Raw genomic sequence first — 16,392 nt, forward strand, 5'->3', positions numbered from 1 at the left:
TGTGCTCTTGGAGAAGAAATCTGAAATGCAACGCTGTCTCATCTGTCCAGGGCTCCAGCTGGTATGGTGTCGAGCCATGCCCAAGTGACGTCGACACGGCCGTCGCCAGCAGATGCAATCTCGTCAAACGCGCCGGGACTCATGTCAAGATCGGTCTTTTCGCATCCGACGCCTGTGGGCAAGGGGATCAAACCGTCAGCGTGAAATGCCCGGGGTCATGACTTGGTGATAGGAAGAAACGGCAGGAGGTTTGATTGCTGGGTAGTGAAATAGATTTCGCCCCATATGCGGCACATGCAGACCAGGATTGAAATGACCAAGGGGTTGAACTTACATCTATCAACCACCTTTACATCTACGCTCCGCTCCTCGCCCTTTTGCGTGTAGAAACGCTGCGCGCGCAGCTTCAGACCACAAAGCGGGTTCGCGTTTGGGTTCGTGATTCCAGAGGCTTTCGAGACCTGATCCCACAGCTTGTGCGAGACAGCCACGACCTTGTCACTATCGCTGCTTTGTATTCCGCACGATCCCATCGAGGGGTTGTAAAAGGTGAGTTCGCCAGACCAAGTCTTGGAGTTTGTTGGAAGGGGTAGGTTCTTTGATCCGCCACCACTAGATTGTATCAAGTCAGCTAATGGTTCATTCAGACGTCGGAGAAGCCTTCGGATGTAAAGTTCCATCCGTTCGCATGTTTGTTTTGGACGTTTCACATACCTCGCGCCAGCTGTCAAACCCACGCTCAAGCCCACAATCAGGGCAATGAGGGCCAAAAGAGCCCCAGCTACAACCAAGAGAAACACGCGACGTCGCATACCAAGGTACTTGCGGTTCGGCGACATCACGGTATCCAGCTTGTTGCGCAGTATTTCGCCGATGGGCCGCTTGACAGCGCCATTTGCGCCGGCCGCGGCGGGCTCCCAGTCCGGAACCTGGTGACGCGTAGTCGGTAGGACGGGCTCGTCCTGCTTCTCGTTCATGTTTGCGTTTTGCGGAGAGGATGGGGGTGGAAAGTGGATCGATTGAGCGCGTCGAGACGAGTTGGAGCGCGGAGACCAGAGCGCAACGTGCTCAAGACCTGGCGCATGAAGGGCGAGGCTCGGCGACGGTTTAAGAGTTCAATTGGGACCACCAGGCCATGAAAGAGGGGTCGAGTAGGAGTAGGAGCGCATAGGTAGCGTATGTCGACGAAAGGCATCGTCGAGCGCTACCTCTTGGTAGTTCGTAGGCGCCCGAGCGGACCGAAAAGGATCGCCAACTTTAATGAATAGACTTATCCTGAAACGGTTAGAGACCGTTCCCCGCCCGCACGGTCTCTCCCGTCAATCCTGGCCGGCTGCTGGCTGACGTCTGTCAAGAACTCTATATTCACAATGTACAAGTTGCGGCAAAGTGAAGAGAACATACGACGACTACTGCAAGTTGAATTTGAAAACAATCAAAAGACAAACTAGGAAAATGGAGCAACCCAATTCTCTTCGAACTCCCAGGCAACAAAGGGATATCGAAAGGAAACAAACACACCAGACATTAGCTCTGCTTGATGTAACAGTGTTCACCGACCTCCTCGACAATGACTTCATCACCGACTTTGATCTCGTCCAACTCGTTGCTGAAAGGCACCATCTGCATACCTAGGCAGGCATGGGGATTGGCTCCCTCGTCAATTACCCTGTACTTCTTCATTGTCTTTGCAGGCTCAGCGGGATGCCGCTCTGCCGTCTCAGGGTTGACGTTGGGGAGCATACACCGCGCGGTGCGACAGCTGACATGGAACCTCGCCTTGCCGATGCGAATGACCTTCCAGTGGTCTTCGGCGAATGCTGGGATGCCCGTGACATAAATGTTGGCGCGGAAGCGGCGTGCGTCTAGTTTGTTGATAGCGCTTCCGACGTTTCTGGCGACATCATGAACTGAAGCAAAGTTCATAATATGCAGGGGATAGGCATCCTGCATCCCGACAATGGGTTGGTAGTCGACATGCTCGCCCTTTCGTGGAGCACACCTAAAGACTTCACGGTAGCCGTTGGGGTCGATTCGCATCAGGGTGACGGGATTGGACATGCCGAGGGCGTAGCGCAGCTTTTCGAGAACTTCCGGATCAATTTCGATACCCATGTTGAGTGCGATAGGACAGTCGGTCCAGATTTTGACGCTTTCAAAAGTGTGCCCTTTCTCCTTGATTCTTTCCAAAGAAGGGTTGTATGGGACGCGGAAGTAGACGCGCGGTCCGTGGTTGTCCAGGCCACGCTGACGAAGAAAAGATCTACGGATGAAGTTGCCCATTTGCTCCAGCTTATAAATGAGCGAAGACTTGTCATCCTCAATGTACGGGAATGAGACGACTATGCAACCCTCGCTCTTGACCCACTCCCCGTCTGGAGAGTATGTAGGTGAAGACGGATCTGGCACCCACATCTCCGTCTTGATTTTCGTCATGTTGCGGTTGGCGCGCTGAGTCATGAAGTTCCATTGATGTGTGACTTGAGGGTCATCCGCCTTGGGAATTGAGCTGATCAATTGTGCAAAGGTGAGCTGGCGGTCATATTTCATGCCCTCTCCAACGATTTCGCCATGGGTGAGCTCCACCGGGTAGCAGCTCTTGATGGGATGGATCGTAAGAGCCTTGACTCTGCCAATTGCCTTGTCGCCTTTTTGTGTGAGGTCTTTTCCATATTTTGACTTGTACTGGTCTCGAAAGTTTGACTGGGCTGGATCCAGGCCTAACCGGCGACAGCCTTCAGGTGGAGGCGGTCGGTCATCTTCCCGGCGAATGTCCAGAACTACAGCGGTGATGGCAATAGCAAGGAGTGTCGTCACGATACTGAGCAGTATGGATCCCCAGTTGGCTTGACGCAGTGCTGGGTGAGAAGAGAGTTTGGCGATAAAGTGGTCGACCTGATGAGAAGACATTGTGACGACTGGAAAGAGGGATTGAGGCGATGGTTGGAACAGGGAATGTCAATGTCTTTAGGCAGTCATTGCAATCGGGCTGCCGTCACAATTCTGATAGAAAATATTTAGCAATTGATCAATTAAGGCTGATACATGTGATGGTCGTAAGGCAGACTGACCTGTGCGTTGACGTTGGGCTCAATGTTTCAAGCCCTCACTCGGTGCGCACCAGTTGATGGATGAAATGGACCAGACGGGAATTGAAGAAGATGAAGAGAAAACAGTTGAGGAGCAGTCAGCATGGAATGAAGAAAGGAAGACGGCGTCGAGTCATAGCCGGCGTCGGCCCCAACGAACGGATGGCGAGGGTCCAGGCAGGGTGCACCCAAATTTCGGCGGTCGACGTCACTCCCGACGCGCTCCCCTCCTCCCCGCGACTCCTCTTCACGCGTTTCTTGCAATGCGCCAACAGCCCCGCGCTTGCAATTCCACAGTCTCGGCCATGGCTGTCTGATCATGTCTACGTCGCGTCCTTCGTCGCAGTCGCGTGAGCCGCTTCTTGTCTCTTGTCCTTCTATCACTAATAAGCCGCAGATAGACTGCCCACCGTTCCTGCGTCCCAAGCCCTTCAAGCGCTCAGGAGCAAAGCCCCTCGTTTGCTCTCGACTGGCCTGTCTCAACTCGACGCCCTCCTTATCGCTCGATCTCTCGGCCCTCAGCAAAATGGCCCGGCCCAAACAGGAGGTTTGCCACGAGGGCAGGTGACAGAAATATACGGTCCTCCGGGTGCTGGAAAGACTGCATTTGGGTATGTTGGCGAGGGCAATGGATGTAGCTGTCGGAAGAGCACATGCTGAGGGCTGGGACTAGTCTGCAGGTATCAAAGTCTGCATTGGCGTCGGGGGGATCCGTCGTCTGGATAGGCAAGTTGGACACCGCCACAGCAATTGCAACGGCTTTTACGGCTCCTCTAACGTCCATTGTAGATGCTGCCACGCAGTTGCCAAAACCCCGTGTCGAGGAAATACTCTGTGCGCCTGTCGCTGCGCCCAAGAATGGCTTGAGCTCGTCTGCAGACAGCGAGCGCGCACCCCCGGCTGACCTTGCAGACCGCTTCCACCACCTATTTGCCCCCACGCTCGCCCACCTGCTTGCGCTGTTCGTGCGCCCCGCCCCCTCCTTTCCCCCTGACGACACTGCCTTGGTCGTTATAGATTCCGTGTCGACCCTCTTCGATCATGCGTACCCGCGCACTGGCTCGGGGACGGGCAACAAGAACGACGACGCCAAATGGGCCGCTGGCCGCAGATACGCCGTGATGAACAGCCTCGTGTCGTCGCTCGGAAAGACGGCAGCTTTGAAAGACATTCCTGTGCTGTTGACCAACCAGACGGTGACCAAGGTGAGGCCCGGTGCGGGGGCGCTTTTGATGCCCGCCATGGCGGGCACGGAGTGGGACAGTGGCGTTGCAACCCGGCTGGTGCTGTTCAGAGACTGGCCGCCGGAGCTGGGGAAAATGGCGAACCTCGATGAAAATCGAAGGAATCAGGTGCGGTTTCTCGGCGTCGTCAAGATGAATGGGACTACGCTTGGGGAAGCCGACAGCCTTGGAGCCGTTTTGCCCTTTACAATAGAGAAGGTCAGTATGATTCACTTGTCTTCGGGACCAAATACTGACGAACCAGTCTGGACTGCTCGACGTGGACCTCAAGTCAGCAGAAGTGTCAATGCAGTCCTTTACCTCACCAGCCCGCCCGGCAAAGCGCACATATACCGAAGTGGCAGACTCGGAAGATGATCTCAGTTCAGATGAGCTGTACGGCTGGGGAGACGACATTGCCGCGGAAGGATTGATAGACGAATCCGACCTCATCATTGGCCTCGCCCGGGAATCGTCGAAGAACCCTCCTCAAAAGCGACATGCCCCTGATCAGGATGTAGAAGCCTCCGACCAGGATGAAGAAGATGGTGAGAGCCGGAAGGACTGAAAGCCATATAGCAATCCGCCGAGACTCCATGCCATGTGGAAACCCCATTAGACAGTTGAGAGACTGCCCATGGCAAATCCAGTCGCGGAGAGAATCTCTCCCAAAACATGGCAAAGTTCGGACGTCGCTGCACGTATCCAACAAGACGTCAACCCACTGGCATCGAACCAGACTCGAAAACATTCAAAGGTTGGGATGTTTTCTGAACTCGCAAACCATGTCTCCCACGCCCGGAGAGCGAATGCTCTCGATGAAAACGGGAGCTCACGCTGGATCCAGAAAGACCAAGGAAACAGATCGGGCGCCAAAGAGCCATGACCTCCAGTAGACTCGGTGTCTGCGCCGCACAGTCACCATAGATAGACCCAGAGACAATTGGCTTACGCCTCATCCGCATTGGTTAGCAGAGCAACAGGTGTAGAAGGGCGCTAGAATAGTTGTTTAGCATCAACGCTGCTTATCAAATGCAAACAAAACCTGGATCGAGTCGTTTTCGTATGCCGTGGTGCCTACCGTGTCCGCCGTCGATCGGTGACACCATTGCCCTCTGTAAGTACAAAGCCACTTTCTCTTCCTCTGAGCGCCTTGGGATTATCCCCTTCTTGCTGTTATGATGAGAGTGGAGTTGGCTTTGGCAGTTCGTCGAAGACGATCAAATTCATTGTGACTTCCAACATGCTGTCTGGATTATGGGAGGTTTGACTTTGCTTCAGAATCATCTTGAACAGGTTCCCGACCTGTAGATTTCGCAGTCACTTGTACCGCATCCGTGGAGTGATTGTTCTTCGCTGTCAAGGAGAGAAAGAAATGAGCAGCTCTTAGTCGTCTCTCAATCGGATCTGAAAATGTCGAGTTCAGTTCTAGAGATACATTTGTCTTTGCGATTATCAATAGAGAATAGAGATGATGGACATGGAGGGATAATGGCAGACTGAAAAATTATGGCAGCTGGACTTTCCTGATGGTTTTCACCTGGATGGGTCAGATAAATGGACGTATCATTGTACTCGTATCTGTCGCTATCAAATCGTTAGATAATCTCACAAGGCTTCATTACAGACTTTGCAAGAAAATTGGCCGCCTGGGTATCTCTTCATTGGGCCATACTATGTCTCCATATAGGGAATCCATTCAAATGTACCTCGGTTTTAGGAGATTGCGTCAGCTCAAAATAGTTCTCACTTTTCATGATATCTTGGTTGCTGGTAGGAATTTGGAACGAGCGCAGTTTTCAAGAGAGATAACGTTTAAAAAGAATGGAATGACTAGGACAAGGATGAATGCCCGGTTTTGCACTGAATTGTCGCTCACCCGTCCGACAACTTGCGGTCGAAGACCCAGCTCTTGTCCACCAAGCTGGATCTCCAAGTTTTGCCAATTCGCTCGTCATGCCAAACGCCCGCGTCAGGCTTGGAACAACGTCACGCCGTAAAGTACATCATACCCAATAGCCCTGTGCAACGGGGGCGTTGAGCAAGTGGACAGACGGCGTGCTGGACCATAGCACAGTGGCGCGAGTAGACCTTCACATGCCGCTGACGGATGACGCTGGGCCGCCCAAAACCGGACTGGCAAGCTGCCAGGGCTGACGTGTAATGGGACAGTTGGAGGTTTCTTTGCAGCGAGTCGAGGCTCTAGAACATGCGGAGGTGATGGATGCGGAAAGGTGCGGGAGGTCAAGGTGCAGGAATTCGAGTTTGTTGGGGCGCCGGGTAGGTGCGAGGGTCGGTTGCTCATGACGCCAGAGCTTGTGTGCCCCGCTAACCCCACACCTCTGCCCACCAACAGATCTTACCATCATCGTCGACTCTCTCTCTTCTTCTTCTTCTCTTACAACTCACAACAACCAAACTCCACACCTCGCTCTATACAACAACTCATCATCACCATGGCCGACCAATTCAACGATGACCCCCGCCAGACCGGCACCGAGTTCCGCAACGCTTTCCAGACTGCCGGCAAGCTCAAGGACGCTTCGCAGGACGAGCAGCTCCAGGTGCGTCTACCCCAACATCGCAGCGGCCCCTTCTCAGCATGGCTTGACTGACATTCTTGTGAACCCTTTGCAGCTCTACGCCTACGCCAAGATTGCCCGCGGCTTCAACGTCAAGGACGCGCCCAACCCTGGCTTCACCGAGTTTGCCGTACGTCGTTCGATCTGCGTCGTTTGACTCGACGACGCATTTTCTTTTGCTTATATCCCCCGATCTTTCACGCCTTTTTCAACAACATTTGAGCTTTGCTTTCTGGAGACCACCCGACGGGCCTCTCCATTCACCTTTCCCTCCCTCTCACATTGCCATTCATTCCTGGCATACGCAAAAGAAGCACACCGCTAACACACCATCTACAGAAGAAGGCCATGAAGCGGAAGTGGCAGGAGGAGACGGACAAGGGCACGACGCCCGAGGAGGCCGAGAAGAAGTACGTCGAGCTCTTCACCGAGCTCAAGAACAAGAACGGCCTGAAGCCCTAGATCCATGCTTGACCAGCAAGCAGGCCGGAAGAACGAAAGAATGGGAGTGTATTCCATGAAGGCATGGTCACAAATCGTTGCACTCGATGCAGACAGACTGTCCAGAAATTCTCATTGTGGGAAGTGGTCCTGTAACGGCTGTGCCTGGCCTTCTCGTGGATGCTTCCTCAGATAAATCAAATCTTTGAATACATATACATCAGTTGCCGGACATGTGTAGGTGCTCTCATGACATCCTTTGTCAATCAAACCAGAATCGCAAACGTCGTTCCTCCAACGGTGACTTGATCGTGCCTCGTCCTCCGCCATCCGTACTCCCTTGGGAAAATCCAATCCGGTTAGACCACTTCGTCAAGCGCATCCCTCGTTGCGCACACCAGCGCTTCTCTGCATCCCACAACGCCAACCACAATCTCTGAAAATTCGATGTTCATGTTCAAAGCTTGAGCGTTTGCGCGGCTGGTTTGAATGACCGTTGCGATGATACACTTCCGCTAACTCTTCCTTGCCCCCTAATCCACTCACTCACTCACCTCCTGGGTTATGGTACCTTCTCTACATGATACTCCCTCACCCCTAACAATGCAAATATATCGCTGCCCCTCCACGAACAAATCAACAGCGCCAGCAGCGATTCGAACGCCGGTCCACTGGCCTTAACCCCAATTAGGAAATAGTGACGGCTTCAAAAGAAAATGCATCGAGTTCATCAACTTCTCTCGGCCCAAGTTGGCCAGTGAGGTGGGAGTGAGTTGGATGTTGGGGTTGGTTACTGAATGTGCTGGGGAAATGGGGGTTATATACTTGCGATGGGTGGTAGGGTGAGGTGTAGAAGGGGATGCTGTGGTGATGCTAAGGTGAAGGAGAGGGAGGGGTGATTGAATGCTCCCAGTAAGTATGATTTTGGGAGTGCAAGTTTTAAAATCTTCGGGTGGTGAGGCGTTTGAAGACTCGCTGTAGCCACGCTTCAACGAGTTGGAAAATTTCCAAGTCTTTCAGTGGCGAGGCGCTCGATGACTCCCTGTAGCCACGTACGTCTCTACAAGCAAGCACATAGTCTCAAGCGTAGTACTGGCGTCGAGGCGGTTTGGAGACGCGCTGTAGTCACGCTTCCACAATCGCAATATCTATAGTGTACTCGCAACGAACGCGTCAAGGCTCCCTGTAGTTATGCTGCTTCTACAAGTGCGAATTCTCAAGTGGAAAGAAATTGGCGACGAGGCGCTTAAAGACTCCCCAACCCACCCATCTACGCGCACAAATCTCAAGTGCCCCGCAGCCGCAGAGCGCTTGCAGACTCCCTCCGTGTACGCACGCTTCTGCCTTTGACATGCAGGCCACGAAAGAAATCTCAACTCTACGGCCGAGGTGAGGCGAGGGTACATGGGTAGAAAGGAGGGAAAGAGGTCACTCACTTGCTTTTGTGCAGGCGGGTTTGCTGTTTGATTGCCTAGACTGCTAATAAGGAGAAGCAAGCAGTACTATACATGATGTGGCCTCGCTCGTTCGTTGGTTCGCGATCTATATCTCTCCTGTTGAACTAGGTGGCGCCTCTACCACAATGACAGCCGCCGCGTATATTTTCTTGTTGTTCGGGTAGGGTTGGTTGACACCACCGCCACGGACAAGACAATATAGGATCAGATCGGATAGTGTAGCCGTGGCTCCGTCCGTTCGCTCTCCGCATCATCTCATCTCCACCGTGCCAACGCGACGTGACCATCGGGAACAATCCGTCCCCTCCGGACGATGGACTGCCTGCGGACGGATGAGGTGCGATGTCGGCGGATGATGGATTGCGTGACTACGCTTCTCCGCCTCCGCCCCCCACAGTTTCCATCCAGTCTGCTTCTTTGCGTGCTAGTGCTGGCTCACCAATGGGCAGTTGACGGGGAGAGACAGCTGAAGGGGAAGAAGGGAAAGGGGGAGAGAGGGAAAAAGGTGCTCACGCCTTCTCTTGCCCGAAGTGCCAGCGGTGGGTAGATGTAATACCTACCTGCTTGTGGGCACGCGACCAACCTACGCGGTGGCTCCACCACCATCAACAAGATTGATGGCTGCTGGCTGCGATGGCACAGGACAATCGAGTTTTTCGCGTGGCAAGTCGGAGAGAGCCACACCATGTGCGTGTGGACGCATGCGCAGGAGCGGTGCCAGGCTCGGGACTGTGGGGGAGGGGGAAAGGAAGGGGGAGGGGGGCAAGCGCTGGAGTACGTACTGTACGTCGAGGGCAAGGCATACAATAGCGTGGCGTCACGGCGAATAATGCCATGACAGCTCCCGCCTGGATTCATCAAGTGGCAATGCCAGTCTCAATGCCGTCATCAGTACTAGCAACAGAGGGTAGGACTACCTGCTGCTTCACTCTCCCTCTGCCTGTCCTGCTCCCCACAAAGCGCCAGCGCAGCGGCGATGAGGCGGCCCGTTTGCTCGCCAACTTGTGGCTGTGCTGTGTATATGTCGTCATCGCCACAGCACCACTCGCTGCCTTGTCGGAGCGGATGCGGAGAGAATGGAAAGCGGAGGCCGTCGCTGCCGTCAACCCGCCCGCCCGGCGTCCACTGCGGGTCCGGCGGCAGGAGAGAGCACCAAGCCGTGTGAGACGAAACGAGACGTCGCAAGTCCAAATAGCTGGGCAGGGCAGGGACGTGCGGGTAGGGCACGCGACGGACGTCAGCACTCAGGACTCAGCAGCCATAGCAGCAGCCGGGTTCAAGAGGCGGCATGTCCAGCTAGCTAGCTGGCTGGCTGCGGGATGTAGAAGCGGTAGAAGCGGCAGAAGCAGGAAGGAAGCAGAGTGCAAGGGCGAGAGAAGGGAGGGAAGGGAAGAGAGGGAAGGTAGCACGATTGGTGGATATCTGGTAGGTATCCGGCAAAATCCAAAACGCCAAAGAGAAAAAAAAGAAAAAAAAAAAAAAAAAACAAGCAACGCGAGAAAGGACGTCGTTTCTCGAAGGGTCATGGAAGCAAGTGCCCGTGGGGTGGTGTAGCTGGGGACCAGAGGGCGTTGGCGCAGGGATTCTGGAACCGCCCCGGAGACGATGCAAAGGGCGCGGGGCTTGCTCCTGCTTGCTGCAACTCGCTGCTGGTTGCATGTGGAGGTTGAGGTGGAGGTTGAAGGGTCAGGGCGAGGTACGTAAGCGTTTTGACATTTCTTGGGCTGGCTGTTTCTGTTGGCGCAACCAGCAGCCTCTGTTTATGCCGAGTGATGTGACCAAGTGATGCAGTAGCACCGGTGCATGCCAAGTATATGTACGAGCGGCTAGGGCTTTTCTCTGCTCTGCGCTGCTCGAGGGAGGTGGTGCTCTGCTCGCCGGACGGAGGGCCTGACGTGACGGACCTGAGTAGGCGGCATGGCTCCATGGCATCAATGCGGAAAGTTGGTCTGTCGGGCGCGGAGCAGGATATATCTAGAAAGTGCATTAGTGGCGGAGACGGCGGGCAGTCTCTGTCCGTCCGTTGCAAGTTGCAAGGACAGGCAGCCAGACGCATCGATCAGGCAGGGTGTGCGCATGTATCACGTCGCGAGAAGAGGGGAGGAGAAACTGCGGGGGAGAGAGACAAAAAGAGGAGAAGAACGAAAAAAGAGAGCAGGTGTAGCGGCAGTCCCGGCAGTAGCAGAAGCCGCAGGGAAGAAGAGCACGGATGGCATGGGCATGGGCATGGAGTGCATGGCCGGCTTGCTGGAGCATATTGCCTGGTTGGAGCCCGTGTTTTGGAGCAAGAAGCGCTGAAACGACGCTGACGAGCCTGGGCAGCGACGCTCGCGCAGGCCAAGACGGTAGGCGGGCACAGTGGCTTGTCGGCTCCGTTGGACTGGAGAAAGCGGGCAAGCCACGGCGTCGATGGAAAAGGAGGTGGTGATGGCGATATGTTGAGGAGGGTGTGCCTCCCAAGGGAGAGGGCACCGTATACTGTAGGAGAGCTGCAAGCCATGCAGGCGGGCGGCCGGGCCGAGCCTTTTTCTGCTAGCCCTGAGATGGAAGAGCGTCCGGGTCTTTGGCCATCGATGGGCGAGGGCTGACGTGTCTTGGCTTCCAGTCGACGAAAAGGGTCATGGGCGTGCAACCATCTCTGGCGTTGGACATGCGACTTTGCGGGGAAGGTAGGTTCCATGGTCTCATCGACTGATGTCTCTCTCCCCGCAGCCAGCCAGCCAGCCATGCAGTGAGTTTGGGGTTTCACTTTCAGGCCTGGAGAGGACTTTTGATGTGTAATGGGCTCGCTCACGTCACGGTGGTGTGACGGGCCCTTTCTCTCCTTCTGGCTCGTCAACATGGCAAAATTGCAAACCACCACCCACACATGGGAATGCGCATGCCGGCGCTGCGCCAAGATCAGCCACGGCTTTTCCCCAGATCATCTTCTCCACCAAAAGCCAGTCGCGGCAGATCTTGCCAAGGCTGGTGGTCGTGGAAATGGAAGGGGAAAGTGAAGAGCGAAGCGGCGCAGCAGATGCGTCTTCGGCCGACGGAAAAGATTTTTCTGCATATGCAGGCGTCCGCCTCATTTTTTTCAGTTGTTTGCCATTTCGGCCGCGGCCGGTCGGCGGCGGTGCGGTGCGGGTGTGAGGCGGAGAGCGAGGCAGATTGTGGTGCGAACAGAGTGGAGGAGGGAGGGAGGGAGGGTGGAGGCCCGCAAAATGCCAAATCCGAGGGCAACGCAACGAAGGCCGGCGCACGTCGACTGGTCGGGGCAAATGCCGGCACAAAAAAAAGGATGAGATGATGAGAAGGAAAAAAATTGTTTCGGACATGGCTCGGCCAGGGCTCAATTCGGCCGTTGGGACTGATGACTGTGGACTGTGGGCGAGACAACCAACAGCTGCAACGGGGCTATGGTCGCTAGAGGTTGGTCGCTCCGGCATGGTACGATGGGTATGGCGCTGTCCGGGCCGGCCGGCGCCTTTCCTTCTGACTTGTACCTCGATGGCCCTGCTCTCCGTCGGTCGCTCAACGGCTGCCCGGTGCGGTGTGCCCCTTGCAGCCAGACATGCCTAACGTGGACAATTTGACAGACCTTGTGGTGTTGAGACGCTTCCTCGTTGTCATCGTCAGCTGGCCCGGCGACACTGCGGACCTCGGCCTCCCCGACAGAATCGCAGTGCTCAACCTAAGTGTCTGGGAGGAGCCGTCAGAAGATTAAAGCGGGGGCAGCACGAGCGAATGCGGCACTGGCACTGTGGAGATAACACTCGCAGCAAGTTGCGACAATAATAATAATGCGCCGGATCGAGAGGTGGCCGTCTCTCCTTTGCCTGTGCGACGACGACTGGGGATTAAAAGGAGACGGCAATGAAGCCTGTGTAACGGATGACGGGGGCCCTGTCTTTATCTTTCTCCTTTTTCTTCGTCGCGATGCAAGGTCTGCCAGCTAACAGTGCCCCCACGCCTGGATTGTGCTGGTGAGATGGGATTCATGGCTTTTTCGAGGCCGAAGCCGTCTGCGCCATGTATTGCGCCAGCTCCGGGTCTGCATGGACGTGATACGCAGGGACGGTCGATCAAAATTCCATCGTCTTCTTTTGAGCATGGTCGTCGGCAAACGAGGAGAAGTTGGACAGCGATGAAGAAGTGTTGGGCTCACCGACATTTGACAGGTACAGGTCAGCGGGTGGTTTGGTGTTGTAGTGCAGCACCGTAGGCCAGTATTGCTCAGCCCATGGGTGATGTGAGATGAGATGTGAGTGATGTATATTTGGGGGTTCGTATTTGGCTGCTACCCCAGATGTGGGGACTCGGATTGGGGGAGATATTGGGGGACAGAGGGGATAGATTGGGGATGACAGATTGGGGTGTTGTGATACGGGGTTCGTCATGAGGGTGCCGTGTGATGTGGTGTTGAAATAATGGTGGTTTGTTTGCCAGCAGCCCAGACTCTCCTGGCATTTGTCAACGTCGAGACTGGGCATGGTGTTGAGTGCCCTCGGACGAGTGTGGCTGTGGGGAATGGCGGTGCGGGCAGTCCGTCAAAGTTCCGTGTCGCCCCCAGTCTTATCAGGCGTCTGTACTCTTTTACCCTTGGCGCAGAAAAAATCGTCCCGACGTCTCCTTCGGGCTTGGCGCCGTCTCTCAGTGCTTCCGGCTGATCCTCGTCTGGCTCCCGGCTCCTCGTTCCCCACGTTTCCAAGCGTCTGCGTCACCCCGAAGCCTCTCGCTATAAGATTTTCGCCCACCCTCCCCCTTCCTTCTCCGGCTTTCGCTCGCCACACCTGCCCAACATCACCACTTCCCCCAAACCAAATGCAACAGTCAACTTCCGCCGTGGATTTCAAAAATCTACTCAATCCCCAGGCTGACTCCTCGACAACTTCCAACTCCCCCTCCTCCGCGCCTTCGACTCCCATGGCCGCCGCTTCACCAGTCCGTCCCGTCGGTCTCATGGGCTCCATGCTGCAAAACGCACAACCTCACCAGGACGACCACAGGTCCGACCTGCCTCGCCCTTACAAGTGTCCCCTGTGCGACAAGGCCTTCCACCGTCTCGAACACCAAACGAGACACATTCGCACTCACACGGGCGAAAAACCCCACGCCTGCCAGTTTCCCGGCTGCACCAAACGCTTTTCGCGCTCCGACGAGCTCACCCGCCACTCGAGGATACACAACAACCCCAACTCCAGGAGAGGAAACAAACAAAATGCTGCCGCCGTCGCCGCTGCACAGGCCGTCGCCAGCGCTGGCGTGCTCGAGTGCGGTCAAATTACCCACATGATGCCCCCACCATCAAAACCTATTGGCTCTCGCTCTGCTCCCAGCTCAAACCTCGCCTCGCCAAACGTCTCTCCTCCCCACTCCTACTCGACCTACAATGCCCTGAGCAACATTGGAGCCTACCACCGCCCGACCCCCAACACCTCCATGGGCATCCTGGCCACCGCTGCCTCGCAGATTGAGCAGCAGCAGCAGCAGCAGCAGCAGCCTCAGTTCCCCCCGAGGCACCACATGCCCTCGCACCAACACTTTGGCCCCAACGGTCGATTGCCTGGTGTCCACGGTCTGGCTGCCTACGCCTACTCGTCGCAGCCCATGTCGCGGTCGCACTCGCACGAGGACGACGACCCGTACGCACACCGCATGACAAAGAAGTCGAGACCAGGATCTCCCCTCTCGACCGCGCCGCCTTCGCCCACCTTTTCTCACGACTCGTACTCGCCGACGCCGGACCACACTCCCCTCGCCACGCCCGCACATTCGCCGCGTCTTCGTCCTCACGGCCTGAGTGATGTGCAGCTTCCTCACATCCGCCACCTGTCCCTTCAGCATGTCCCGGCGTTGGCCCCGATGGAGCCTTCGGCCAACGGGGAGACGCCCTACGTCCCGCAGCAGCCCACCGGTCTGCGGATAGGCGACATCATTTCGAGACAGGACGGCGCACAAAGAAAACTTCCAGTGCCGCCGGCTCCCAAGGTCGCGGTCCAGGACCTCCTCAACGTTGGCAGTGGCTTCTCCTCCGGCAACTCGTCGGCCAACGCCTCGGTGGCCGGCAATGACCTCCACGAGCGTTTCTAAATCTCGGTTTGATCGTCAACTCGACAAACCAATTGCATGATGGTGGGCGTTTCGGGTTCATGTGTACGACACGGTGTTTTTTCTCTCTCGGGACTGCGTCATGAGCGAACTTGTTCTCCACTTTGGGCTACCAACAAACTATAGACGGGGCAAATGGGCTGTTTTTCTCTGGAACAAGTAATGCCAACAAAAGCTGGATGTGCTCCACTTTCCTTCTCTCCAGGATGGCACCGCCATCATCATTTCTTCTACCCTTGGAACCAAACAGGTGTTTCGTTTGGGGTTCTCGATCTCGTCGTTGGTCGCTCTCCCCTTTTCTGTAATGCTTGGACCGCGCGGGTTTTCACGATCCAATCTTCCAACGGGGGGCAGGTTCCACCACCTTTTTCTTCAACACACTCTTCACTCCAGCCAAAAAGGGCCGACGCTTTGTTCACTACCGAATGGGACACTCTTGAGAGTACACGAAACGGGGCAAAATTAGAGACTAGGATGGAGTACTTTGGGTCTTGTGTGTTTGGGCAGAAACTGTTCTTCTTCCATCCCTCGACACTATTTCTTTTTTTGTGCTTTTGTTCTGAATTGCTACGCTATCGCTAGTACTATAGACTTTGGACGGTTTTTCGATTGTTATTCAACAGCCGATGTTTGACCTTTTTGCCTGCCTCTCTTTTTCTTCCATCAAGACGTCGTTGAGCTACGCAAGCAAGCAACCAAACGAGCGAGCGATCAGTACAAGCAGGCGAATCGACATACCCCTTCCCATTTTTCTCTCTTCCTCCCTTCCCGTTGTACCTCGTTGCCCTGAGCAGTACACCAACGAGACGTTGTCTACTCTTCGCGTTCTTCTCTTCCTCCCCGAGTACGCCGGTGTTGGGTATTCCGAGAGTCTGCTTTTTGCGTTGGATTACAAAAGATGAAATGACGGTGTTTTACAGATGGTTCTTCTTTTCCATAGACGGATGGACGGCGTTATGGACTTCGATTCAACTGAGCTGTACCGGCCTGGCACGGCCTGGCGAAATAAACACTCCCAAACTTTGAAACACTTATGTACTGCTTGCCGTCTACTTGATTCGAGACAGAGCGCCATGGTGACAAAGCCACCCGCATCCTACACTCAATTTGGCAGTTGCTCGAGATATCGTGCAAGCGATTGTGTTGTGTCGAATGCATGGCGACATCGGCCCTCCCCGGACCCGCCCGCCCAAGTCCAACGCCCCCGTCGCGGAACGCACCGGCAATTCGCGGCCAACCAACCAAGCAACCCACGCAGCTCCAAAAAGTCTCCACGCCCACGCCCACACCTCTGCTCGCTAGTCAGCTAGTCAAAAAGTCTCCTGCATGCCCCCTTGTTGCTCACTGTTGAGGTAGCGTCCGGCAGACGGCACTTCTCCAACCCACACACACACACTCTCTCTCTCTCTCTATGGTCCAACTCTGTGGAAACTGTGCGCTTACCTCCGCAAGCTCCGCATAACCTCCGCCTCCGCCTCCGTCTCCATGGAGGAGGAGAAGCCGCGGA

General features: G+C 55.3%; 9 protein-coding genes across 9 annotated transcripts; 5 read left to right on the forward strand and 4 right to left on the reverse strand.

The window, feature by feature from the left end:
• Positions 1-38: 38 nt before the first annotated feature.
• On the reverse strand, positions 39-977 carry BKA78DRAFT_350410 (RlpA-like double-psi beta-barrel-protein domain-containing protein-containing protein; the record flags this gene model as incomplete). The annotated part of the gene is made up of 3 exons (XM_066890986.1): positions 39-172; positions 335-612; positions 715-977. The coding sequence occupies 3 exons, from the start codon at positions 975-977 to the stop codon at positions 39-41; spliced, it is 675 nt and encodes a 224-aa protein (XP_066748444.1).
• Positions 978-1,129: 152 nt separating this feature from the next.
• On the reverse strand, positions 1,130-3,224 carry BKA78DRAFT_88970 (MOSC domain-containing protein). The gene is made up of 3 exons (XM_066893916.1): positions 3,072-3,224; positions 1,522-3,003; positions 1,130-1,275 (listed from the first exon to the last, which is right to left on the reverse strand). The coding sequence occupies exon 2, from the start codon at positions 2,908-2,910 to the stop codon at positions 1,528-1,530; it is 1,383 nt and encodes a 460-aa protein (XP_066748445.1). The 5' UTR covers positions 2,911-3,003; positions 3,072-3,224; the 3' UTR covers positions 1,130-1,275; positions 1,522-1,527.
• Positions 3,181-5,362, forward strand: BKA78DRAFT_307396 (P-loop containing nucleoside triphosphate hydrolase protein). The gene is made up of 5 exons (XM_066887857.1): positions 3,181-3,439; positions 3,487-3,700; positions 3,763-3,815; positions 3,879-4,531; positions 4,578-5,362. The coding sequence occupies exons 1-5, from the start codon at positions 3,409-3,411 to the stop codon at positions 4,878-4,880; spliced, it is 1,254 nt and encodes a 417-aa protein (XP_066748446.1). The 5' UTR covers positions 3,181-3,408; the 3' UTR covers positions 4,881-5,362.
• Positions 5,363-5,821: 459 nt separating this feature from the next.
• Positions 5,822-6,327, forward strand: BKA78DRAFT_307398 (uncharacterized protein). Its single transcript, XM_066887858.1, has one exon. The coding sequence runs from the start codon at positions 5,842-5,844 to the stop codon at positions 6,310-6,312; it is 471 nt and encodes a 156-aa protein (XP_066748447.1). The 5' UTR covers positions 5,822-5,841; the 3' UTR covers positions 6,313-6,327.
• A 189-nt stretch (positions 6,328-6,516) lies between these two features.
• BKA78DRAFT_307402 (uncharacterized protein) lies at positions 6,517-7,571 on the forward strand. Its single transcript, XM_066887859.1, has 3 exons — positions 6,517-6,876; positions 6,950-7,024; positions 7,234-7,571. The coding sequence occupies exons 1-3, from the start codon at positions 6,616-6,618 to the stop codon at positions 7,354-7,356; spliced, it is 459 nt and encodes a 152-aa protein (XP_066748448.1). The 5' UTR covers positions 6,517-6,615; the 3' UTR covers positions 7,357-7,571.
• A 2,674-nt stretch (positions 7,572-10,245) lies between these two features.
• BKA78DRAFT_307409 (uncharacterized protein) lies at positions 10,246-11,031 on the reverse strand. Its single transcript, XM_066887860.1, has one exon. It carries the CDS (start codon positions 10,846-10,848, stop codon positions 10,315-10,317), a length of 534 nt encoding a protein of 177 aa, XP_066748449.1. The 5' UTR covers positions 10,849-11,031; the 3' UTR covers positions 10,246-10,314.
• A 367-nt stretch (positions 11,032-11,398) lies between these two features.
• BKA78DRAFT_89032 (uncharacterized protein) lies at positions 11,399-12,494 on the reverse strand. The gene has a single exon (XM_066893917.1). It carries the CDS (start codon positions 12,221-12,223, stop codon positions 11,588-11,590), a length of 636 nt encoding a protein of 211 aa, XP_066748450.1. The 5' UTR covers positions 12,224-12,494; the 3' UTR covers positions 11,399-11,587.
• A 704-nt stretch (positions 12,495-13,198) lies between these two features.
• On the forward strand, positions 13,199-13,512 carry BKA78DRAFT_307414 (uncharacterized protein). Its single transcript, XM_066887862.1, has one exon. The coding sequence runs from the start codon at positions 13,205-13,207 to the stop codon at positions 13,442-13,444; it is 240 nt and encodes a 79-aa protein (XP_066748451.1). The 5' UTR covers positions 13,199-13,204; the 3' UTR covers positions 13,445-13,512.
• Positions 13,513-13,598: 86 nt separating this feature from the next.
• Positions 13,599-14,867, forward strand: BKA78DRAFT_247117 (DNA-binding protein creA; the record flags this gene model as incomplete). The annotated part of the gene is made up of 1 exon (XM_066884280.1): positions 13,599-14,867. One exon carries the CDS (start codon positions 13,599-13,601, stop codon positions 14,865-14,867), a length of 1,269 nt encoding a protein of 422 aa, XP_066748452.1.
• Positions 14,868-16,392: the final 1,525 nt, after the last annotated feature.

The sequence above is a fragment of the Phyllosticta capitalensis genome (genome assembly GCF_038381095.1).
Source record: "Phyllosticta capitalensis strain CBS 128856 chromosome Unknown BKA78scaffold_2, whole genome shotgun sequence".
NCBI lineage: Eukaryota > Fungi > Ascomycota > Dothideomycetes > Botryosphaeriales > Phyllostictaceae > Phyllosticta > Phyllosticta capitalensis.